Source organism: Hydra vulgaris, chromosome 06 (assembly GCF_038396675.1).
Source record: "Hydra vulgaris chromosome 06, alternate assembly HydraT2T_AEP".
Classification (NCBI taxonomy): Eukaryota; Metazoa; Cnidaria; class Hydrozoa; order Anthoathecata; family Hydridae; genus Hydra; species Hydra vulgaris.
This window is the reverse complement of record NC_088925.1, coordinates 43,210,287-43,236,706: the sequence shown is the minus strand read 5'-3', so window position 1 is coordinate 43,236,706 and position 26,420 is coordinate 43,210,287. Positions and strand designations below refer to the sequence as shown.

The window sequence follows — 26,420 nt, the reverse complement described above, 5'->3', positions numbered from 1 at the left end:
AATTATTTATGGAACTGTTTTATTAAAATGAAGTTTAAAGTTATGTCATAATAATATTGTTTGCGCAATTCAGTTTTAAAGATGTGGAAACTTTATAGGGTTGTAACTAGGGTTAGGACTATTGTAATTGTAATGAAAACAATAACAGTAACAATAGTTATTGTTATTGAATTTTTTTAATTTAGAAACAATAACAATACTTGTGATTTACAACTATTTTAACTCTGTAATACAATAACAATAAATATTGTATTTTAATTCATTTTTATAAAACAATAACAATATCTAAAAAAAATGTATTGTAATGACCCACTACAATAACAATAAATATTGTATTGTAATTCGTCTTTGTAATACAATAACAATTTATTGTTATTGTAATAAAAGACATTAACATTTTTATTTAGAAATAATTATTATGTTTAACTGTTTGTATTACTAAAGTTAATTTTCATATATATTTTAAGTTCCTTTGCAGCATTCAAATCAAGAGTTAAAATACGTTAGCTTTTCTACGTAAATGTAAAGTAACTCACTACAATAGTTATTGTAATTGTTTTCATCAAAACAATACAATAGTTATTGTAATTTTATTTCATTAAAACAATATGATACAATAGTTCTCGAATTTTATTGTATTGTTAGAAAAAAAACAATACAATACTTATTATAATTGTTTTTCATCACAGCAATACAATACCAAAATAAATTTTTTTTATTGTTTCTGTAATATTACAATACAATATTATTGTATTGTAATGTGTAATTGTATTTAATTTTTACAATTGCAATTACAATAGTCCTAACCCTAGTTGTAACAACAATAACAATAAAAAAATTAAAAATTTGTTTAGAATGTAATGCGTCCTTTGACTTTGTAAAGTAAATAAATAATTTATATGGTCAATAAATATGTTTCTAGTTAAATAAATATATTTAAAAAATCATTTGAAAAATTTGTCTTTTTTGCTTAAATTTTTCCCTTTTTTTAGAAATGATAAAACACGTTGGAATGAAGTTTTTTTCCCAAATCAAAATAAAGTTGTTGAAGGAGAATCTATATATGATGATTTTGGTAAGAGCTTTGATAATACATTGTTTAAAGTTTTGAATTTTCCCTGTTGTTTAAATGTTTTTAGTGAAAGTTTTATTTAAATTTCTTTTTATTTAAATGTTTTAAGTATTTTAAATTTCCTATTTACTTAAATAAACCTATTAATAAGTAAATGTTATGTAATATTTCTTAAGTTTAGAATTGTTTTATTTCGTTATACAAACTTTCATTTAAGAAAGTTAAAAAATGTGTTATATATTTTTGTGTCAAGATTATTTTTTGACATTTTGTTCGGGGATTCAACTTTTTTATAAAATTATTATATTTTAAAAATTCAAAAAAAAAAGTGAAATAAAAAAAAAATTCAAATTCAAAAAAAAAATAGTTAATGCTAAAATTTAGATTTGTTGAAAAACATAATGACAAATATGGCTCAATGATTCCAAATTGTTTAATACTCATTCCAAAATTGATAAGCCCAATCTTCTGGAACAAAATTTAGCGAAAAACATCTTTTATTTGACACCTCTTTGGTTCGTGATTACTCAATATCTTTTAATAATAAGTTAAAAAAGAATATTTATCAAATAATTAAAAATAATGGTGTTAAATCAAAATTAATTAAAAATGGTGGCAAAAAATGTTTTTTTTTATAACTGTAACTTAACTGTAAATTTAAGTATTTTTATAGTTAAAATTTTTATGTTTTGTAAAATTAAGTTTAAGACTTTTTGAATGTCTTCATAGCAAAGTTAGAAATACTCAAGTCCACAAAATTAATATTAAAAACTATTTACATAAGCGAATACAATACTTTTTAGATTGTCCTCAGGTTCAAGTTAAACGTGCTTATCAAGCTCAACAAAGCGATGAACTTACACTTATTGAAGGTGATGTCTTGAAAGTTCTTCGAAAGACTCCTGATGGTAAATATAAGCTTTGATTTGAATATTTCAGTAACTAGCAACTTTTTTAACTGTCAAAGTTGTTTTTTAAAAATAGATTACCTTTAAGTAGCTATGAGTTTATATTCTTATCTTTTACTTGTTTATTTTTTACCTGTTTCTATTTTGGTTTGCTGTTTATAAATATGCACATAGTGGTTGATTTAAAAATTTCTATTAAGTTTATGTTGTTGTACAACATAAACTTACACTTATATTTGTTTTATACCTAAGGAGAATAATTAGTGGAATTGCTCCTCCTCAGACTTCTGTTTGAACAAATTAGTTGTTTATATTCCAAATGGAAAGTTTTTCAAATTAAACATTCAAATTTGAATATGAGCAATTTTAAAAGTTTTTATTAGATTAAAATTGGCTTTTAATATATAAATTGTTAACCATATAAATAGTCAGAACCTACAGCTAGGCTATCCCACGCCCCCCAAATGGAGGGCCAAGCAAATTTAGAAGCCCTTATCAAAATTTAAGGAGTTTTTTATTTCTTGGTAATACCTAGTGGAAAATTGTGTTTAGTAAATCGTAGTCAGTAATTTTTTTATCAATGGTTGTTGAGTAATTTTTAAAATTTTATTAAAACATGTTACAATACAAGAAAACTTTTAGAATTTAAAACTCAGAAAAATGTTAAAATAAATTGTCGAAAAAGTATCCCAAAGCCAAGTCATCACATATTTAGAAATTATTTTTGAAAACTATATCTTGACTGGATATACATCATTTAACGTAATAGTTAAATTATGCAATAAGCACACACAGCAAATAAGGTATAAGCTCTTTCTCAGTCATTTGAATATCTCCATGAAGCAAATGAAAGTGTTTTTTCCACCTTCAAAACACTATTGGAAGTTGTTTCCACCTTCCAAACACTTATTCAATTAAAACTCTTGTTCTTCTTAAAGATATTATATAATATCTTCTTAAAGATATAGTCCAATCAAGTCAAATTACAACAGCCAAGCTGTTGTAATTGGATATGGCGTAAGCAACCAACAAAAACATGGATAGCCGGATCAAAAAGTAAACTTTTAAGAATACCATCTATAAAATTTTTTACTAAGTTTTAATTCTCCTAAAATCCTTGCATCATGTGTGCTACCAGGCCATTTGCAGCAACATTAATGAACTTGCCGTTCCTATCACACACCATTAATTGAATAATTTGATGATCAATTGACATAAACATATTTGTGCTTGAGTGATTTTTGTGTGCAAATGTGTGTGAGTCTATTATCTAGTTACTGTGGTAATTCTGCCACGTAAAACTTTACTCTGCTCTCATTTAAAACATGTGGATTAGTTGGTTATTTGATGTATTTACTAATTCTTTTCACAATACTTCAACAAATGCAATTTGGAAAGATCCTGTTGTATAAAATTGAATAGATCCTGTTGTATAAAATTGATTTTTATGCACTTAAAAGAAACAAAAAAATTTTGATTTTGGTTGTAAATCTGTTTGTAGCAAGTTTGCTAAATACAAAATGAAAGCATGACAAAACCTAAACCTTCAGTATAAGTCTTTTTCATCATAAATATATAGTGGGTTGGTACGGTCTATAAATAACCTTTCAAGTATAAGACCTCACCTGACAGCATTCCTAAAATTTTACTTCTGTGAAAACCAAATGCATATTAATGAGTTTTGGCATACTTATTGAATATTCTTTATTCTAAATGTTCTATTTTTATAAAAATTTTCAAGTTTTATTTTAATTGTTTCACTTAAATGCTGGAAAATATTGTTAATTATTGCAACACATAAAGTTAATTATTGCAACACATACTCATTACAAATTGCTTATTTCCTGGTAAAATGGACATGATGATAATAATTCATGACAAACCAAACACTCCAGCAAGATTATTATTTAATTAAAAAAGGTCCTTGGCTGCCAACTGTTGATTTGGAGAGTTACTTAACTGCATAGAAGTTAAGTAACTTTCTATATATAACTATTTATCTATTTTAAAAGTTTTTACATGAATTTCAATTAACTAATCTTATAAAGGTTGTTATAAAATTTATATACAAACTGAAAGAAAATATAGTGTGCTACTATATTTTACTATAATTATATATATAATTTATATATTACTATCAATATTTAATTTTGGAGATTTGTAAACCCAAGAAATGTTTAATAGCAAGATTTTAAGTTCTAAGTTAAGCAAATATTGTTTGATAAAAAAACTGAAAAAAGTAATTTTTTTCACTTAGTGAAAACGATAGAGTCCTCAGAAATGGATTATAATGTTGTGCAAATTCAGTTTTTAATATTTGAATGTCTACATTACCTTTAATCTAAGTTTCAAATAGAAGTAAAGGAATATATATATTTTAAATGTTGACATGTTCAACAGAGTTAAAAGGTATAATATATTTATTTTTACAAAATTTCATTGGAATATTGATACCCTCGTTGTCAAGTATATTAAAACTCTGGACCAGTTAGCCTAGCACTTATGGTGGTGGTTGCTGAGTATTTTTTACATTATCATGAAAGTAATGCTCTTTGAATAGCGCCTAACATTAACATCCATGTGAAATCATTTAAAAGATATTAACACATTAAATGCACACTTTAGTAATAAACACATTAGTCTGTGAAGTAACATTAAATGAAAAAAACACATACTGAAACTTTAGTTCCTGTGTAGTAAAACTTTAGTTCCTATGTAGTAAACTTTACTAGTAAACTGTAGTAAACTGTGTGAAACTTTAGTTCCTGTGTAGTAAGTTATCTAATTATAATAAATAATTCATGACTAGGAGGTAATCCACGGTTATTAAGGGTAGTAGCTCTCCTTGCCAATTAAGACTAGTTTTGTTGTGCTAAGAAGATTGCAGCATCTAAAGCAAATATCTTAACTGACACGCACCCAGTGATTGATGACAGCAATTTTAACAACTATCAGTAACTGAAGGTTATCAAAAAGTTTCTAAATATGGTCAGCTGGATGTGCTTTTGCACTTTGTCATTTCAAAAATGAGAGATAAAATGATATAGGTATGAAAAATATTTTATATGAACAAAGAATTGAAATAGAAAACTTGAAAGTGGAAGTCAAGGCCTAAAAAAGTACTATCATAAATGCAACAAATCCATCTGCCAAAACGTTTGCAACTGCTCTTATTGGAAACTCAACTGAACAAAAAACAACTCACAATAAAGTAATAAACACTTGCGCAACAGAGGAAAAAAACAGAAGAATAAATAAACTTTCTGAAACAAATAATGATGATGAAAACAAAATAGTCATGATTTTTTTGATTCCACGAGAGTCTCACCATGTACAGAAAATAGAAAAACTAATCATCAAACAAAATATGGCCACTTCAAAAAATGTCTGTCTACTACATATTACTCTCGGAAAAGCCTGAAGATCAGATTAAATTTCTCTCTATTGCTAGGCACTACAAGGAAACTGACATAAAGTATAAAAACATCTTTGTCGGGGAAGAGGTTACACCAGCACAGCAAGCCCAGCTCAACAAGCTAAACAAGGAAAAAAATGAAAAAAATAATGAACTAGTTAACCAAGCTATCCGACCCTTTTGTTATGTCATCCACCAACAGGAATTTACTATCAATCCAATTGACAGCAATAAATCTGCCATTGCAAAATCAACTATCTTTGCTAAACCTAATGAAGTTTGAGAAACAGTCAAAGCTGCAAAACAACAAGAATGGCCAGTGCTGCTGACAATAACTAATCGACTATCAGGACCGCAAAACCAAAGAGAGAAAGCCCCCTCAAAACCAGGCTAAACCAGTTCAGTTTAGTTTCTTTATTTTCAAACCTACTTCTGAACTCAGTTAACTACATTTCTGGAATAACAACCTTTGTTTGCTAAATGCCTAAAAGCTTGATGAACTGAGAGCATATATTGCTGATACTAAAAAAAATTGTCAACCACACATATTCGTTGCAGAAACTTGGTTTTTTAACATATCTGTCACTTCTATAGCGAGGTACCACCTCCATCTTCAAATGAGTGTTAAGAAACATGGAGGAGGAGTAATGATGTACATAGAAGAAACCATCAAAAAGACCAGTGTTAAACAAATGCAACTCAACTCTACTTCCTTTTAACAAGCAGTAATGAGTTGGGATGTATTTATCTTCCCCAGAATAACGACTTAAGTGTACTAAATCAGATAATTGTATCTGTAAAAACTGCATCTTAATCTCTAAAATTACTTGGATTTGCTTTAATACTAATTTATATTTCTGCCATACGCACTACAATTGTTTAGATGTTGGAGGGAGTGTCTTGATAGTTCCAAGTATTAATGGTAATGCTGCAGGCATACAATTGCATGCTGCAAACATACAATTTCAAAGTGTTCTTTATAAAAGTCACTTGTTCCAGTTAGTAGCTTTTTCAACTTATTGTAATTCTTACACAGGCTAGCCAAACAAGATTTCATCATAAAAAATGTGTTCCAGCTTAACAAATGAGTTCCACTTTCAAACACACCAACAGGACAGGCACACTGCATGTTAACTAGAACATTCGGAACTGTTGAAAATCATACAAATCTGTTAACACCACGTTATATATGAAGCAATGCCAATTATGATGCACTTTTCTCGTTGCAGAATATAACTGTTTAAGAAATTTTAACAAGCTTTCAGAGTCAGAAAAATACCTTTTGTTTTCTCATGGATTTGGACTTGGACTGTTTTGATTCTGATGAAAAATATTTTTCATATATTTTTCATATATTTTCAATGTTGCTTTAGAATATTTGGCAAATCACGATAAGTAAAACTGTTCAAACAGTATTTAAACTGTTAAGAAAATAATTTAAAAGTAAAAAAATTAAATTAATTTTTCACCATACCCCATAACAAAATTTGTATAGTTTTTCTACAAAAATAATCAATACTTTTTTCTATAGGCTTTTGAAACAAATGACCTATAGAAATAAAGGTTTCCTTAGACTACATATTGTGATTCAATACAATATTCTATAGACTTTTTGTAGTTGGAAATCTAAGACCATTTGTTTCAAAAGCCTTTAGAAAATTGTTTTAATTTACATATAAAAAATCTATACAAATTTTGTATATTTGTTATTTGAAAAAAAGAAAAGGAAAAATTGCATAAATAAACTTTTTTTTTAATTATTCAAAAAGAATTATTCAGAAATTCATTATGTAAATTCTTATAACAAATATTCATTTAGACACAAAAAAAAACATTTAAACATAAAACTCTTTTGATGCTTTCTGATTAGAATTTTATCCACAATACATTTTGACGTGCTTCTTTACCATTAAAATTGTGGTACCAAGTTGTACATGATTTCTAAACACTTTTTGAATAAGAAGAAAAATCTTTGATGGATTTTGTTGCTGGTTTATCTGACTTTATCAAAAATATTTGAGCTCATACCATATTCAAGCATCAATGTTAATTTCTAGAACTTTATTAATTCTGTTTACAGTTTTACCACTTTTTTTACTATTTCGAATCTCAAATAATCTCTGCATAAATTTTAAATAGAGGAATTTCCTTTGTCTGTCTATTTTGAGTTCGTCTAAAACTAGAGTTGACCTGATTTTTGAATCAATAAACAGTTCTGATAAATCAAGCATAAGTGCATTTTTCAACCTAATAAAATTTCCTATATCATTTCTAACTAGCTCAATAACAAACTTTGGAAATTTTCAAGTATTTTAAATTCCTGATGGTTTTCTTTCATGCTCTAAAAGAAAGTTTATAAAAATTGTATTTGTTTATTTAATTTTATTCATGAAAACTTGCCTCATCATTTTTCACTGACTTTCAAATTTTCAGTGATCAAATTAAATCAAATCAAATACATTCTAAATAAAGTTGTTACATCAAGGTTTATTTACAAACAGTAACAGTAACTAGGTTTATTTCCAAACAGCAATCAGTACTAATATGAAGTAAACACCTGTAAAATTCAATAATAATAAAATGATGATAATAATAATCATAATACAAGTAGGAGTAAATAAAAGTAATAGTTGTAATAACAGCGATTAAAAGTAATATTAGATCAAATTAAATCAAATCAAGTATATTCTGAATAAAGTTGTTACATTAAGGTTTATTTCCAAACAGCAATCAGTACTAATATGAAGTAAACACCTGTGAAATTCAATAATAATAAAATGATGATAATTATAATCATAATACAAGTAGGAGTAAATAAAAATAATAGTTGTAATATCAGTGATTAAAAGTAATGGTAAAGAATATAAAAAGTATACACTATACTATAATTATAATAATAATAACAATAAAAATAACAACATTAATAATAATAACAATGAAAACAACAAAAATAATATAACAAAAACAGTAATATAAAAAAATTATTACAATATTAACAACAGTAAAAATGATATTTAAATATAATAATAATATTTAAAATGATAAAAGTATAGTAGTACTAATAATAACAATAATAGTGATAAAGAGAAAAAACTTCAGTTTAAGAAAGATTAAAATTATAAATTTAACAAAAAGTTTTAAAACACAATAGATAAGAGAAAAAAATTAGATAAATAAAAACTCAGAGTTAGGGTTATAAATAATTCTAAATTATAAATAAGTTGAAGAAAAAGATAAGATTTATAAGCAATATTTTTCTAAAAAATAAGTTAAAAAGAGCAAGTTTGAAAATGAGTTACATTTCTTGCTTGACAATATCAGTAGAAAAATATTAATAATAAAATTGCTAATTAAAATTTATCAAAAATTGTGCACTTTATTAAAATGAATGAATCTGTAATAAATTTTTAACTCTAAGTAAGTAATTTCAAAAGCTCTGAATTACAGGTTTTTACAACTAAATATTCATATCTTTGGATCTTCAACAAAAATTTCCACAGGTCATTTTTTGAGTGAAAATGTTTTGACTGTAGAAAATTTATCGTTAGTAATTTTTAAAAATATTTTATAAAATTGAATAAAATCATTTATGCTGGTAAATTTTACTGCCGCACAGCGGGAAAGAGTGTGTCAAAATACCAAAAATCAATGTTGGCATTGCACGGTGAAAATTTGTCATCATGGTGAAGACATGTTTATTAGAGGAAATATCTAGTTAAAAAACATTAAATAATAATTTAAGCATAATTTTATGCGGTTATTTACATGTTAATTTGACATGTGTTCCAAAACACTATTTTGCATTTTTTATTTATCAACTTTCTTACGCTACTATTGTTTTAAATTAATTTTATTGACTTTCATTTTATAATATATTATTTTAATTAACAATGTTTTTTTCACTCAGACTTTTAAAAACAATTTAACGTAAGTGTAATTTTTTGCTACTTTTTGCAATAAAAAAAAGTTATAACAAAAGATTGGTCTTTGGTTAATGGTCAGTTGATGAGAAATACTGAGTATGTAAAAAAGATGTTTTGTACACAAAGAATACCTACAAAATCTTTCATTACTGTTAAATATATAAGTTATATAAATATAAATCTAAAAAAGTTATTTATGACAAATACATGCATTGAAAAGTAATATTTTTAATGTCTACAATGATAAAAAGTTGTTTTGGTCCATTGAAAATATTTCGTATTTTTCACTAAAATTTAATTTTTTTAATTTTTTTTTTTTAATATTGTATAATTGCATGTTTTGTTATTTTATTTATGCGTTTTATATATAAATATGCTATTCTAATAAAAAAAACTGCGAAAATAATTTTGTCACACTCTGCGCTGGTAGCATTTTACGCCAGTAAAAAGTTTTATAACATTAACCCTTGGTACAGAAACTCATAAAACCGTTCGTAGTTTATATAAAGCGGCATGTAAGAAAAACAGTTGTTAAGCTAGCGGTTTTAAAACATGACAAGGATATTGCTTGTGTTTTTAAAGTTGATCCAAAGAAACGGCATGCCTATATAAATCATAAAGCTCAAATACATGACCATATTCGCTCACCTAATCTTGATCAAGACACAGTTACAGAAGACCAACAGGTAATATGTTTGATTCTAAACCAGTATTTTCAATCTGAATTTGAAATAGAGCCAATAGATTTATTGAAAATAATCTAAATTTGAAATAGAGGTCTTTTACAAGATTTCAATCAAACATGTAAACAATCAAACCAACATTGAATGTACCAAAAGAGAAGTGATTATCAATTACAAAAAAGTATTATCCAGACTGATAAACCTTGATGTGACCAAAACAAAAAGATTGCATTCTAGAGTCCTAAAAAGTTGCGTGGGTAGTACCTTTAACACTTATCTTCAATTCCTCAATTGCAACTTCGAAAGTTCCAGATATGTGGAAGAAATCGGAAGTTATGCTAATATTCAAATAGGGATGTAAGTCAAATTGTAGTCACTAAAGACCAGTCTCAAAAACATCAATACCGTGTAAAATACTTGAGGGAATAATACACAAATCAATCTCTGATCACTTGCTAACTAATGTTTTAATTATTAAAGTTCAGCATGGTTTTGTGAAAAGAAAAAGATACGCAACAAATCTGTTGGAATCTTGCGAATTTGGATTGAAGCTACTAATCATAACCAACCTGTCTATGTTGTCTATACCAATTTAGCTAAGGTCTTTGACAAGATACCACACAAAAGACTTATATATAAATTGAAAACTTACGGCATACTAGGAAATGCTCTTAAAATGGATCAAATTATGGTTACTCAGGGGTCTACAGAGAGTTTTAATTGAACATGAAAAATCTGAATGGAAAAAAGTAACGAATGGAGTTCCTCAAGGATCCGTTTTAGACCTCTTACTTTTTGTTATATACATAAATGACCTACCAGCAATATTTCCAACTATATAAAACTTTATGTGGACAACAGCAAAATAATGACAATTATAAAAACACCAGCTGATTTGCTATCCTTGCAAAACAATATTGACAAAACTGTTGAAACTAAAATTGGCACATGTTTTTATATTTTGATAAGTGTAAGTTTATGCAAAAAAAAAATCAACACAAAATTACAGAATGTTAGGCCAAGACTGACTTCGTCATCCATTAAAATGTACCACAGTTGAGTGAGACCTTGGTATTTTTGTGTCTGATGATTTGAAGTTAAAATCGCAAAAGCAAAATGGAAATTGCTAAAAAAAGTGAAAAAATGGAAAGTGCTAAAAAAAGTTTTCAGAGGACATGATGTATTCTTCTGTAGAATATTATACACTTCATACATTCAACCTCATCTAGAGTTTGCAATCCAAGCCAATGGTCACCACGTCTTAGTAGTTATATCAACAAGTTAGAGCAAAATCAACATCGTGCAACAAAATTAATAAACTCCCAGAGACATCATACTTATGAAAAAAGCACTGGAACTGACAACACTAGAAGAGAGGAGAAAAAGAGGGGATCTTATAGAACAGTTCAAAATCAATCAAAACCTTGATTAAGTAGATTTCTATGTACCACAATGTTATTCCTTTTCCAAATCAACGTCTTATGACTTAAGACAGAACCACAAGTTTATTCTTCAACTACAACGAGTCGAAAATTGTATACTCAACTTTTTTACAAATCGCGTTTGTACACAATGGAATGTACTTTCCAGCAACACTCACAAACAATAGAACTATGTGTATCAAACCCGTCAGCATAGCAAGGTTTGGTGATAAGCAAACTTTATAACATTTTTGTTAAGTTTGATTACTGAATAAATTACTGAATGTTAACAGCAAAAAAGATCTCAATAAAAAACAACAATTCTTAACATATCCAAAACGTTTTTCTCTTTATCCTGGATCTGTGGATTCAGTCCTAAGTATAAGAGTATTTAAAAAAGCAAGATACTCACCAGTGTTTAAATCTCTAAAAAATCTCCTTAGTTTAAGGAGATTTTTTAGTTTTCAAAGAGATTACTGTGCAATCTCCTTAGTTAAGGAGATTTCTTAGTAATCTCCTTAAAAAGTCTACTAAGTTTCAAAAATAAACCTACACTACCAATTAATTTATATACTGGTATTTATAAGTTAGCCTGCTTTTGTGGCAAATGTTATATTAGTCAAACAGGGCTATAGATATTGTCTTGGATATGCCAACATTAAACAAGTGCAGAACAAGGTAAAGGGGAAAATTCAGCTGTAGCTGAACATTTCAAAATTTATCAAGGAAATTTCCACTGGAATACTCACAATACCTTAAAAATAGAAATGAATAGTTATAACAGGAAAGTTAAGGAAGCCTTGGAAATACAACACAATAAAAATACCTTTCGCGAAAATGGTCTTAACTGGGATTATGGTAATTATTTGACGACGTCATTTTAGAAACTCATGTCCCAATACTTATGTCACAAAAAACTCTTTTTAAAAACCTATAAAAGAAAGCTCTTATAAAAAACATTGTTTTGTAAATTTAAATGGTTTTGTATAATAGAGCCTTTTTATTTTTTAATATATTTGACAATAAGGGTATCAATATTCCCTCAAAATATTGTAAAAATAAATATAGTTTTAACAAATACATATATATATATAAATATATATATATATATATATATATATATATATATATATATATATATATATATATATATATATACTTTTTTACCAATGCAGCATTAAATACACATTGATGACATCATACTGAAATAGGTTGATGATAAAAACTAATACAAAACAGATTATTTAAGGTTGATGATAAAAACTAATACAAAACAGATTATTTAACTGTTATTGATGAGAAAAACTTAATAAGCTCATTTTCTTTAGACACCATTTTTATAATTACTTTTAATGTTATAGAAAACACCTCTGATAGCCATTAATCTATTTTATATACATTATACATTAATCCATAATCCATATGATATACATTAATCCATTACTCTTGCATAATAAATAGGGAAGGGTTTATTTTAAGCATTATCTGCTTTCCAATAATTAAATTTGCTCCTGCTGATAACCAAACCAAGAATAGAGTTTATTTTAACGCTGGCGTTAATCAAAAACACAAGTTATGTTTTTGTTGTTCAACTTTTTATCAAAATAAGTCAAGTTTTTTGTAGTTCAATCTGTTGTTAAAATAAGTAATGTTTTTTATTGTTTAGGTTGTTATTAAAATAAGTTATCTTTTTGTGGGAAATATTTAAAATTTCTTAAAGTTTAACCTGAAATTCTAAAAGTTACAGGGTAAAGTTTTACAAAAAATTAGAGTATAATTATCTAATATTTTGTAACAATTCAAAACAGACTACCATTTAGTTTTACAGTTAATGTACACTGTTGCTAATTAATTAATGTGCTGTCAACAAACACAGCTGCATAAACTGAGATGTGCTTAAGACTAAAGATAAAATGCAGAAAACTGAGAGTGAGACTAATATGGAATATATAAGTTCCTTGTCTCAATAATTTGTTAATCCTAGTAGTAACAAACTGTGCATTGTCATAAATCATTAACTTAATTCCCATATCACTGTAGCATTTCAAATATATAAGAAACAATAGCATTTTATTACACAGTCTGGCATGATTTGGTCACATCAAACCTCTCTGGCTTAAAAATGCACCCCACTGATGCAAAAGAAGCTGAAATACAGAATAGCTTCTCTAGCAAAGGATACATAGCTCATAATAATTGGCTTCCCCATCTATGTTTGATGGGATTGACACCAATTTTTTGATAAAAGCAATATGTAGTAATATATAGTAAATAGTTGGTGGCAATGCCTTTCTTTGGTTGGTATTCAGATCTCTGATCACATCTTGCATAGATGTAAAAAATGTTGATTCACCCTTGCTTAAAACAGTCATACCACTACCAGCCCATTAGCATTTTTGTCCATTTCCTCAATTGTTAGTATTGTAGGATCCAATACATAATGAGTGGGAATTATGGCTTCTGACTTGATGGACAAAACCTCGGCTGGTATTAGAGCTAAAAAGATGTGAATTGTTTTTTTTCTTTTTTACTTTTTCTTTTTAAATCTTATTTAAACAGAGTATGATGGAATTTCATATTTTTTTAATTTTATAGCTTTGTTTCATATTTATTTTTTTCATTTATTAGTTTCAACACATCCTAGATTTGTTCTGATTTAGTTTTGCTCAATGATACATTTAATTCATCTGCAATTAACTTCTAAATATGGCTTCTTTTGACTAAGAAATAAATAAATAAAAAAAGCCATCAGAAAAGTAATGCCGTGTAAAAGAAATATATGAATTCTATTTGTTCATATATCAACAGTCATGGTTATATACTCTTGTTGTTATCGACTTTGACTAAGTTGACTTAAAGTCGACTAGTCAAAAGTATTTGACTTTAAAAAGTCGATTAAAAATATTATTATCCTTATATCTTTTCATTCAATTTAACTTTTCAATTTTTAATTTTTGTTTGTTCATTTAATAAAAATAGTATGTACTATTATAACTATTACCTAGTTTTTTGTTTACTAGTTTTTTTTTAACATCTTCGCTTGCAACAAGGCTGCAAGCAAACACTAATTAGAGTTGGACGTTACTGGAAGAGAAAAGATGAAGATTGTAGAGCAAGATAACAATTGACAGACGACTTAAAAGATTGCAAATTATATGAATAATTATATGAAAGCAAGATGAAGGAAGCGAATTCAAAAGAACTGATGTTTGAGGAAAAAACTATACGAATAAGAGTTTTTGGGGCACTTAGAAACAGTCAAAAAAAAAAAGGATGAGACTTAATTGAATGATGAGTAGCTTAAGAATGAATTTTAGTAGATGGTACAAGAGATGCTAGCTCTTTAGCGCAGTGCCCATTGTAGTATTTGTTGAAAAGAGAAAGAGAACCAACATTACGGCGATGTGATAATGGTTGGCTGCAAAAGAAGGACCAACTATGTTTACAATGCGTTTTTGAACCTTGTCTAAAAGAGAAAGGGCATCATTAGAAGATCCGCCCCAGATATGGCAACAGTATTCCATAAAAGGCCGAATTTGAGATTTATAGAGATAGAGAATAGAATCTGGAGTCTCGATAAAGAGATGCAACCTTAGCAAATGCTAATTTTGCAACGGATTAGATGTATAGTTTCCATGAAAGATCAAAAGTAAGAGTTAATCCTAGAAGGGTAGATGACTCATCGAGTACATTACCATTCATAAATATAGGAAGATCTAAATTATTGCAATAACAACTGGCTAAAAAAATTGAGTTTTATCTGAATTAAAGTTCGCCAGCCACTCTGAGCCCCGTTCTGTAGCAGAAGTGAGATACTTTTCAAGCTCAAATACCCCCTCCAAGCAATCAGAGAGTGTTGTCTTCTTATCATGACAAGAATAAATGGTAGTTTCATCAGCGAACAATGCCACCTTAGATGTGAGAATATCTGGAAGATCAATAATGTAAATTAAAAAGAGTTTAGGGCCAAGGATTTAACCTTGACAAACCTCTGAAGTTACAGAATAAGAAGAAGAGTGCTGTCCATTGAGGGTAACTTTTATACTACGATTGGAAAGGAAGGACTCAATAATCTTAAATATTCTACCAGATACACCGTAAGAAGAAAGCTTATGGAGAAGACCAGCATGCCAAACTTTATCAAAAGCTTTAGAAATGTCAAGAGCAATGGCGATTTCAAAAATGTATTAGTCAGTTTTAGTTTAGTTTAAGATAACATATTAATCGGTTTAGTTAACAGTCAAATTATTTAATAGTCGTAACAACACTACTATATATTCAATAAACTGTTATAAAATATGTTCACTTTTTTGCCTCGGGTATTTATTGAGATGTTACATGGCTTTGTGATGGTAATTTATTGGATTTGTGCCAGTAAATTTCCCTCAAAATTTGAGTTCTGGACGAGAGATTTTAATTATATTAATAATAAGGTTTGTATCTAAGGAATCTGTAAACTTGATATGGGATCATGAATTTAACTTTTTGTAAAGAAATTATTTTGGTATGTTTTTGAACTTCATACTTTGCGTGTTTTACAGGATGAACACTACTTAGTCTATACTCTCTACTATTTAATAATTGCTTGTCTAAATCTTGTTTTCCTGCCTGCTGGAAATCGGATCTGTGGTTCCAATTTTTTAGCTCTAACTATGGAGATAACTCTGACCCCTCCAACTATTGTCTGATCAGTCTTCTATCTGTCAATAGCAAGGTCTTTGATTCGTTGATCAACAAATTTCTAACATCCCATCTTGAGTCAAATAAGTTACTCTCAGACAATCAATAAGGTTTTTGATCTTCTCTGTTTGACTTTCTAACTGCTGTGACTAAAAGATTTTATTGCGCATTAGATGTGGCTAAGCTCTTAACATATCTAAAGCTTTCAATAAAGTTTGGCATGTTGGTCTTTTTCATATGCTTGCCTCATGTATCTGGGAAAATATTTGAGATAACTAATCATTTTTTTCTAACCACTTTATTTATCTCATCCTTGAAGGCCAACACTCTTCTTCATTTTTAGTAACTTCTGGGTTACCTCATTATTTTATCTTTGGTCCTGTTTGTTTCTTATCTACATTAATGATCTTTCTGACTACATCAATGATCTTTATTTTCTGATGTTTTAACTATATACTCCTATCTTCACAAAAAGTTTTCTCTTTTCTATTGCTTAGAACAGTCAGTCAATCTTGAATCAGATCTCACTTCTGTAACAGATTGGGGCTTGCAGTGGCTTGTGAACTTCAACTCCATCAAAACTCAGCTATTTACTGCAAACAACTATCACAATATTAACAACATTCTTATATTGATGAATGGCAATCCTTTCACTGAGTCATCTTCTTTACTTTATATTTTTAAACCTTAAACAATTTAAAAATACAAAATAAATACACTAATGTGTTTTGTCACAACTAAATGTGTTTTGTCGCATCAAAAAATATAAAATAAATACACTAATGTGTTTTGTCACAACTAAATGTGTTTTGTCACATCAAAATGTCTAAACATTTCTTTATTTTTATTCCTTACATTTGTTTTTGTGCAGTAAGAAGTAGAACAAATATCTTTCAAATGTAAGGTCTAATGAAAAAAATTAAAAAATATAATTTGAGAAACTTATATTATTAAAAAAGGGACAAGATTTTGAAAATTTTGTAATGGGGAAAAAATTAGCTGACAATATAAACCAAATTCTAAAAATGGAAGGGCTATGAATAAAATGATAAACAAGATTCAAAATTAATATGACTCATTGTTATTCGACAATAAAATATTGGATCATTAAATGTTATGAAAAAATGAGTGTAATGTCATAAGCTACTCAAAACTGTTAAGAATCGCTGCCACAACACAGCTAGCGTGTTGTGGCAGGGATTTCTAACAGTTTTGAGAGGCACCAGTTTTGTTCCCACAATGTAAATAGTTGGTGGAAATAGCAAAGGAAATTACAGGTCAAAAAGTATAAAGCATGTACCAGTTTGCCTTATGATGAAATATATAGTTAAACAAATTTTTATTGACCTTAGTGTAAATGACTTGTTTTCGAAATGGTTTGGTGGTATAACTCAATGCAGTCCTAATGAAGCTTTCAAAATAAAAAAATGAAAAATAATGTCCAAAGAACAATTTTGTTTAAAAACAAACATAAATTATATGCATATACATATATATATACATATATATATATATATATATATATATATATATATATATATATATATATATATATATATATATATATATACAATGCTGCTCAAAAATTTAGCACACATAAGATTTAAGTTTCATTTTTCTTCTTTTAATTGAATTTTAAGACGGTAAACTTCTTATGCCATTTCAGTTTGTTTTTTTTACAGTTAATTAAAACATACCTTATATAGAAAAAAAAATTACGTTAATCTAACCATCTATTTTTAACTTAAACAGAGACCGCTAATTAAAACGGTGTAAAAAAGCTGCTCATAAGTTTAGCACACTTGCACTTCTATTGTCTTTTAACTGCCGCTCTTTACTTTTTGACGTCAAATTTTTACTAAAAAGTAAATTAAACTATCCTTTTTTACATTTTAACTGAACAAAAGATATACATAGTATGTATTAGCTCATTTGAAATAAACTTGGTATTTTTCGCTTAAATTTTGTCCATAATTTGACCAATAAGATGGGAAAAAAATCAATTAGCTCTGAAATAAAACAGCGTATTGTAGGACTACACCTTGGTGGTTTCAACATTTCTGAAATTGCTCGAACTCTTAAGTCTGTATCTCGTTCATGTGTACTCAGAACAATTCAAAAATTTGAAAAAAGTGGCACTACTGCAGACAAAAACCGATCTGGACGACCAAGATCAACAAGTATCACCGATGATAATAGTATCTATAGAATTGCAAGAAAAAACCCTAAATACTCAGCCAAAGAGATTGCACAAGAAGTAAATTTGGCTCTAAAAAATCATATCTCAAGACAAACTGTAAATAGAAGATTGATTGATCGAAAACTTTGTTGCTACCTTGCTGCTAAAAAACCACTGCTTAAACCAATTGATCGGTTAAAACGTATCAAATTTTGTAGAGCTATTTTAAAAATGACTAATTATGAACTAAAAAGAATAATATTTAGTGACGAATCAAACTTTACAGTTATTAACCGAAAGAACAGAGTGATTATCCGAAGACACTATAATGAGAAGTTTCGTAGTCGCTTCATTGTGCCGCGACTACAAGGTGGTGGAGGTTCTGTAGGCATATGGGGTTGCATCAACCCCATATGCCTACGACCTATATTATGACGACCCAGGTCTCTGCTACTCATACAATGGTCGTATGGATCAACATAAATATATAGAAACGCTTAAAAATCATTTAATCCTGACTAGAGACATCTTTTTTAGCAATGAGTTGGAGTGGCAGTTTCAACAAGACAACGCTCCTTGTCACAAGGCAAAAACGGTGACTATTTGGTTTCAAGAAAACAACATTAAGGTACTTCAGTGGCCAGCTAGATCACCTGACCTTAATCCAATCGAAAATATATGGACTGTACTGGACCGCAAACTCACTAAAGCTCCCGTAACATCAGCTGAACATCTTAGGAAAAGTTTGAAAGAGTCGTTCGACAGCTTATCAACTGATTATTGCCGAAAACTTTTTGATTCAATTAAAAGAAGATGTGAACTATGCATAAAGAACAAAGGTGGACTTATCCCTTATTGATCTTGCTATTAAAGCAAACTTAAATCCAGGTGTGCTAAACTTATGAGCAGCTTTTTTTTAACTTTTTTTTTTATATACTAACTTTGATTAAAGATATTTAGTGGCAGACATTTGTTTTTTTTAGTTGTTTTTCTCTTAATGTAATTAAAAAAGTCAAAATAATGTTTCGTTTTTTAAAAAACCCTGAATTTCTTATTTTTTACTTTTATTTCATTTTTGAAGAAAAAAACGCAACTTAAATCTAATGTGTGCTAAATTTTTGAGCAGTAGTGTATATATACAGTATTGGACAAAACATTTCAAACCAACATCGAACAATGCTAAAAAGTGTTCCTAATTTTACATGTCTTGAAAACGAAACGAACTATACTACCACAGCACACAGTTCAGGAGTCTGGAGTCATAGCATGCCATGACATGAGCAATCAGCTGACAGGTGACAGCACACAGGCAGAATTTCGTTGACAAGTGCCATTTTGCAGCGGACAAAACAAGTGCAACTTTTTTGGTTTTTTTCATTTTCTTAAGTCTGGTCCGTGTCAACGTCACGGAAGTTTTTTAATAATTAAAGGAAGTATCCAGAAGTTTCCAGAAGCATGCAGAAGCTTCAGAAGTTTCCAGAAGAAGCATCTGGAAGCATCCAGTAGCATCCAGAAGTATCCAGACACATTCAGAAGCATCCAGACGCATCCAGAAGCTTCCAGAAGCATCGAAAAGAAGCATCTAGAATCTTCCAGAACAGGTTCACACAGGTTCATTTTACTATATAAGAGAAATGTAAATCGACATGTAATTCAGTCAGTATAAGTCAATCAGTCAGTTATCAAGACAGTTTATCGAATTGAGTTTTATCAAAGTGTTTTATCGAAGAACATCAATACAAGAAGTGAAATACAATAAGTGTTTCATTACATCAATACAGTCCACATCCAACCAAGACGTTGTGTTCCACAGAGCATTATTGTATCATCACAAGGTAAATGTAACATGGTAAGCCTTGAGAAGCGTGATTAATTATTTTTATCATTTTTATGACTTCAAGTGCAAAAATGGCTTCCGACAGTCTTGGATTGGAACTAAGAAAGAAAATTATTGGCGATTAAGTAAGTGGAATGTCACAAAAAAGTATTTGTGATAAATATCGCGTGAAAAAATGCACCGTATCAAGACTATGTTCCAAATATCGTTCTACGGGGAAGTTGGCAGCAGATAAAAAAGGTGGAAGACCGCGTTCCACCACTTCTTGAGAGGATTCTATGATCTTCAGATCCGTCAAAAAGGATCCCTGGATATCATCAGTCGAGATACAAAAGCAATTTGAGCTGCCTGTATCGGACCGAACAATCAGACGACGTGCTGTTGAAGCCGGATTGTTTTCTCGACGCCCTGCAAAGAAACTGTTGATTTCACTAAAAACCAGAAGAAGAAACTACTGTTTGCTACATCTCATATTGACTGGAATGGGCAGAAATGGCGAACTGTCCTGTTCAGTGATGAATCGAAGTTCAACATCATTGGGAGCGATGGCATTTGCCGTGTACGTCGACCGGCCGGAAAACGCCTCGATTTACGTTACTGCCATAAGACCCTGAAGCATGGTGGAGGCAATGTAATGGTCTGGGGGTGTTTTTCTGCTAACGGTTCTAGGTCCAATACATCAAAACAATGGAATAATGGACCGTTTCATGTATAAAAATATCCTGAAAGATGTTATGTTACCTCATGCTGAATGGAATATGTCAATAAAATGGGTTTTTCAGCAAGACAACGATCCGAAACACACTGCTAGAATAGTCAAGCAGTGGTTTCAAGACAACCACCTATCAGTGATGGATTGGCCGCCTCAATTTCCGGATCTCAACCCTATCGAGAACCTGTGGGAGATCGTCAACCGCAGAATTAGTTGTGAAGGTGTTCGTAATATGGATCAACTGTTTGAACAAATCCAAAAGGCCTGGGCAGCGAAGTTTCATTGATCACCTGATCGAATCTATGCCTCGAAGATGCAAGGCTGTGATCGTCAACAAAGGATTCGCCACGAAATATTGATAGCGAAATACAGCTTGGTCAACATTTTGTCGAGTTGCACTTGTTTTGTCCAGAAGGAAATCAACTTTTTTTAATACTTTTGATTAATTTATTAATTTTCGTGTACAAATAATGAACTTTGTGATGAATAAAACTTGAAGAACTTTGTCTCTAAACAGTTACATAGTTATTTCTCTAAATTGAAAAAATGCAGCACTTTTATATAAAGAAAATAAATTAGCATTATTTGGTCGCACTCGTTTTGTCCGATACTGTATGTGTATATATATATATATATATATATATATATATATATATATATATATATATATATATATATATATATATATATATATATATATATATATTATTTTGGATTTTTTTTATAAATTTGTTTAAATGTGACATTTTTATAATTTCAAAAAATTGAAACCAATAAAAATAAAAGATTTTAGTATTTTTACCATTACTCTAACTTAACGAAATAAACGTATAATCGAAATGCGCCAATATGGTATGTAACTAATGGTAGAGTACTAACATCTCGAAGTTGTTGGATTTGATTCATTGTTTATAATTTTGTGTTTTATTAGGATGGTGCGAAGGAATGCGCCTTCGAGATGACGAAAAAGGATGGTTTCCGATCAACAACACATATGAAATAGATAGTAAACACAAGCGTGCTAAGAATCTTATGCTACGATATAGATTACTTTCCTACGCGCAGCAAAATATTATAACAAAAGGAATGTATTAAATTATATATATAATTAAGCTTGTATTAATCGTGCGATGTTTAGGTAATTGGACCCGCCATCTCTACTTGAAGGACAAGAATGTTTTTGTTTTTTACACATAGTTCTTATTATACAATCCAAAGTATCTTCAAAGAATCATTAAGTGTTTTTGTTTTTATGAGAAACATGAATGTTAATAGTTTTCTAAAGTCGTGCGTGTGTGTTTGTTTATATATATATATATATATATATATATATATATATATATATATATATATATATATATATATATATATATATATATATATATATATATATATATATATATATATATGTATATATAATGAAGATTGATATATTTGATCATGTCTCTTTTATATATATTATATGTTTATATATATTATGTTTTTTAAAAAGTTAACATAGCCAAAATCTATTTTTGACCAATGGTCTAATAGTTTTCTAAATAAACTTTTTTAAATTATTACTTTTTGTAATTGGATATTTTTTGAGATTGTTAGTATATTGCTCATGCAATATGTATTCAATTTTTTGTATGTACATATATTATAATTATACTATTTTAATAGCTATAGCACTTCTAAATAAATTAACAAAATTTTAAAGCCAAATTTTTTCTGTAAAGTTTTTTAGAAATGAATTTATATATATATATATATATATATATATATATATATATATATATATATATATATCGTCTTTTAAAGGTCATTCCCACTTTTCTTAAAAAAATTGAGGTTTTCACAAAAATGACCGTAACCTCACAATTACAAAAATTTTAATATTTTATTGAACTAAATTTAACTTACAGGGTTTTAACAAAAGATGCATATGGCAAACTACAGTTCAAGAGTATTGAAAACCCTATATTTATAATTTTAGAATACATTTATATATATTCTAAAATTTAAGATCTAAAACAAATCCCAATTTTAATAACGTTAAAGCAAAATTCTTCTGATGGAAATGTATTTGATTCGTTCAAATGTATTTACGAAGATGACTTTAAAAAAGTGGCTTTCAAAATTTCGAGCTAAAATTTGATCCTGTAAAAAAGATTACAAAAAAGCGAAATTGAACTAGAAATATAATTTGGTTCAACTCACCATAAACTAAAAATCTTTCCATTAACCGAATAAATGTGTTTTTAAAGTTGTTGGACAAACTCTTCCTGCCCTCCAGTAAATAGCATAAAACTTTTAGTTGAAATCAGATAAAGTTAGCTACAGTTGCACAAAAAAAAAATCCGTGGAAAAAATTATGAAAGACAACAATAATTGTAATTGAAAACAAAAAAACAATTGTCCAATGAATAAAAAATGTTTAACAATTAACGTGGTATATAAATGTTTTTTTATTCTAAACATGTTCCTGATGGCAGTGTCAGATTAGCATTGGTGGAGGTTTGCTATTTTTGCCCTTTACTATTACAACAACAACAACAAAAAGCAATATATTTACCAGAAATATAGATGTTTTACATAAGAATGTTATACGTTATAAAAAATATTTGTACAGTCTACATTCTGGATGGTTCACTCTCATATAGCTAGGCTAAATCGAGGAGAGCGACCATGAACAAAACAAAACAAAAGAAAGAGAAGAAAAAAAAGAAGCAAATAAAATAAATAATACACTCACAGAAGGTTGCAATTAGTCTACATTCATATTTGTATCTTATATAATTTATATGGTGATTTATCTATTATCACCAGTGATACTATTGCTGTTTCTATTTATTTTGATGTAGCAAGTAGTATTTTAATTTGGTTTTGAGAACATATTTTTTAATATTGCTAAAACAGATTGATTTTAATTTATTTTGAATTTGATTCCAGTCCATTAATGCAGAGTATTTAAAGGAATGTTTGCCGTAGGATTTTGTATTATATTTTTGCACACTCAGTGCACCTCTGCAAGAATTTCTTGTAAGTTGGCAGCTAATTGTACTGCGTAGAGTAAACCATTTATTAAATATAGGAGATAGTTTTTTGTTAAGGCAGCTGTGAATAAATAAACAATTTTCAATTTTGATAATATCATGCAGTTTTAAAATTTGTAGTGTGTTAAAAGATGGGAATGTATGTGCATTGTTTGGTAGAAATTCAATAACCCTGACTGCTTTTTTCTGCATGATAAATAGGCGATTTACAGTACTTATGTTTTGACTCCATGATAAAAGGCAATATGTGAGATGAGAGTGAAACAAAGCATAGTAAATAGATTTTAAAGTTTTTTGTTGTATAAAATGTCTTAGCTTTGACAGGATGGCAAGGGATCTATTCAACTTATTAGATAAATCGTTATAATGGTAAGTCCAGGCTAAGTTTTCGTCTAGCTTTATACCCAAGTAGTTTACAAAGTTTTTGCACCAAAGTTTTTTCCCATTTAACTTAATTTTGAGCTGCTGATCTAATTTTTTGTGACGACTTTTAAATAATATTAAATCAGTTTTTTTGGAGTTAAGGGAAATTTTGTTGGCATTTAGCCAGAGGCATAGTTTTTTAAGATCATAGTTAACATATTTGTTGATTTTTTTTATGGACTTATTAAAATAGAGAAGGTTTGTGTCATCTGCAAAGTGTTGGACTCTACAAAATTTTAAAGCTTTAGACATGTCATTTATATAAATAAGAAACAATAAAGGGCCAAGGACAGATCCCTGAGGAACACCTACTTTGATATCGTTTAGGTCTGAGCTCATCCCACTAATGGATACTAATTGAGTTCTATTAGTAAGGAAAGATTTGAACCAAGAGTTTGAGACTCCTCTAATACCATAGTACGATAGCTTATAAAGTAAAATGTCAATATCTACAGTGTCAAAAGCCTTTTGAAGGTCGATAAAAATGCCACATCCAAACATTCCTTCATCCAGAGAATCTTTAACTTTTTCTGTTAGACTTAATAAAGCAAGTGATGTAGAGTAGTTTGTTCGAAAACCAAATTGTAATTCACAAAACAATTTATTTTCATTGAAGAATTTGTATAAGCGGTTAAACATTAGCCTTTCAAGAATTTTATCAATGTTGGAGAGGAGGGAAATCGGCCTATAGTTTGATATTAATAGTTTTGAATCAGTTTTAAAAATAGGTACAACTTTGGCAGTTTTAAAGTTTTCTGGGAAAATACCACTTGAGAACGAGATATTAAAAATGTTAGAAAGAATTCTTGAGAGTTCTGTTTTTAATAGTTTTAGAATTTTAACAGGCAGACCATTTGGTCCAGAAGCTTTATTTGCGTCTAAAGAGTTGATAATATTTGAAATTTCATGTTCGTCAGTAGGTTTTATAAAGAATGATTTTTGAAAAGGATTTGATAAGTAATATGTAAAATGATTCATGGATGAAGGAATTGTTGCCTGGACATCCTTACCAATGTTAGTAAAGTAGTTGTTGAAAGCATTACAAATATCAAAGGGGTTTGTTATTGTTTTATTGTTATGTATGATTACATTAGGAGTTGTTTGAGAGTTACTTTTAATATTAATAATGTTTTTAATGCCTTTCCAGGTTGCTTTTATATTCTTTATGTTTTCAGTAAAATAATTATCGTAGTATTTTTTTTTGCTTTCTTTGAGTTTAGATTGGAGGTTATTACGAAATGTTTTATACTCATTATGATATATGGTTTTATTTTTTTGATTTTTAGACCTAATATATTTTTTAAAGAGATTATTTTTGTGCTGTATAGAGTGCTTGAGTTCATCTGATATCCATGGTTTAGTCTTGAATTTAATGTTTTGTTTGTTAAGCTTTTTCAAAGGCGCATGGATATCGAGCAGTAGATTAATGTTGGAAATAGTATTCTCAAGAGACTGAGTACAATTATCAGGGTATATTTTTGGTTCTCTGTCTAAACTAAGATTGTGAAAATCGTTTCTAAATGCAACTTCATTGAACCTTTTCCAGTTTCTTTCCTGGATTAAGAGCTTTTTATTAGGTGGTGGTTTAAGAATATTATAGGCTATCAGAAATTGTGGAAGATGATCTGAGATTGTGGTGGTAAGATTCCCTGCTTTATATTTATTTGATTTAAGATTTGAAAAGATGTTGTCTATTAGTGTTTTTGATGTTTTACAGATACGAGTAGGGTGGACAATGTGAGGTAGAAAGTAATTTGAGGTGAGTGAATCTAAAAAGTCTCTAGTATATGAATCTGTGTCATACTTTAACAGATCAATGTTGAAATCCCCTAAAATGAATACAGTTTTATTTTCTTTTGTTAGGTTTTTGAGTAACGGATTAAGATAGAATGATAGGAAGTTGTCTAAAGACATTTTTGGATGCCTGTAAACACAACCAACGATAATATTTGATTTTTTAGGATTTATAATTTCAATAAAGATAGATTCTAGTTCTTTTGGTTTAAAGATGTGGAGATCGTTTCTGGGTTTATAGGCGAGCCTGTTATTTATATATAATAATGCACCACCTGCATGTGATTCAGATGGTGTGTGTTCATAGGAATACCCATTAAGTGTTAAGTTGCTAG

At 28.6% G+C, this 26,420-nt stretch overlaps 1 protein-coding gene across 4 annotated transcripts in view; it reads left to right on the top strand.

The window, feature by feature from the left end:
- Positions 1-22,061, top strand: part of LOC100199360 (rho guanine nucleotide exchange factor 16) — a 78,796-nt gene extending 56,735 nt beyond the window's left edge. For all 4 annotated transcript variants that reach the window (XM_065800206.1, XM_065800204.1, XM_065800205.1 and 1 more), the window contains 3 exons: positions 993-1,075; positions 1,876-1,980; positions 21,762-22,061. In XM_065800206.1, the coding sequence (XP_065656278.1) occupies positions 993-1,075; positions 1,876-1,980; positions 21,762-21,925 (352 nt within the window). In that variant the 3' untranslated portion in view covers positions 21,926-22,061. The remainder of the gene's footprint in view (positions 1-992; positions 1,076-1,875; positions 1,981-21,761) is intronic.
- Positions 22,062-26,420: the final 4,359 nt, after the last annotated feature.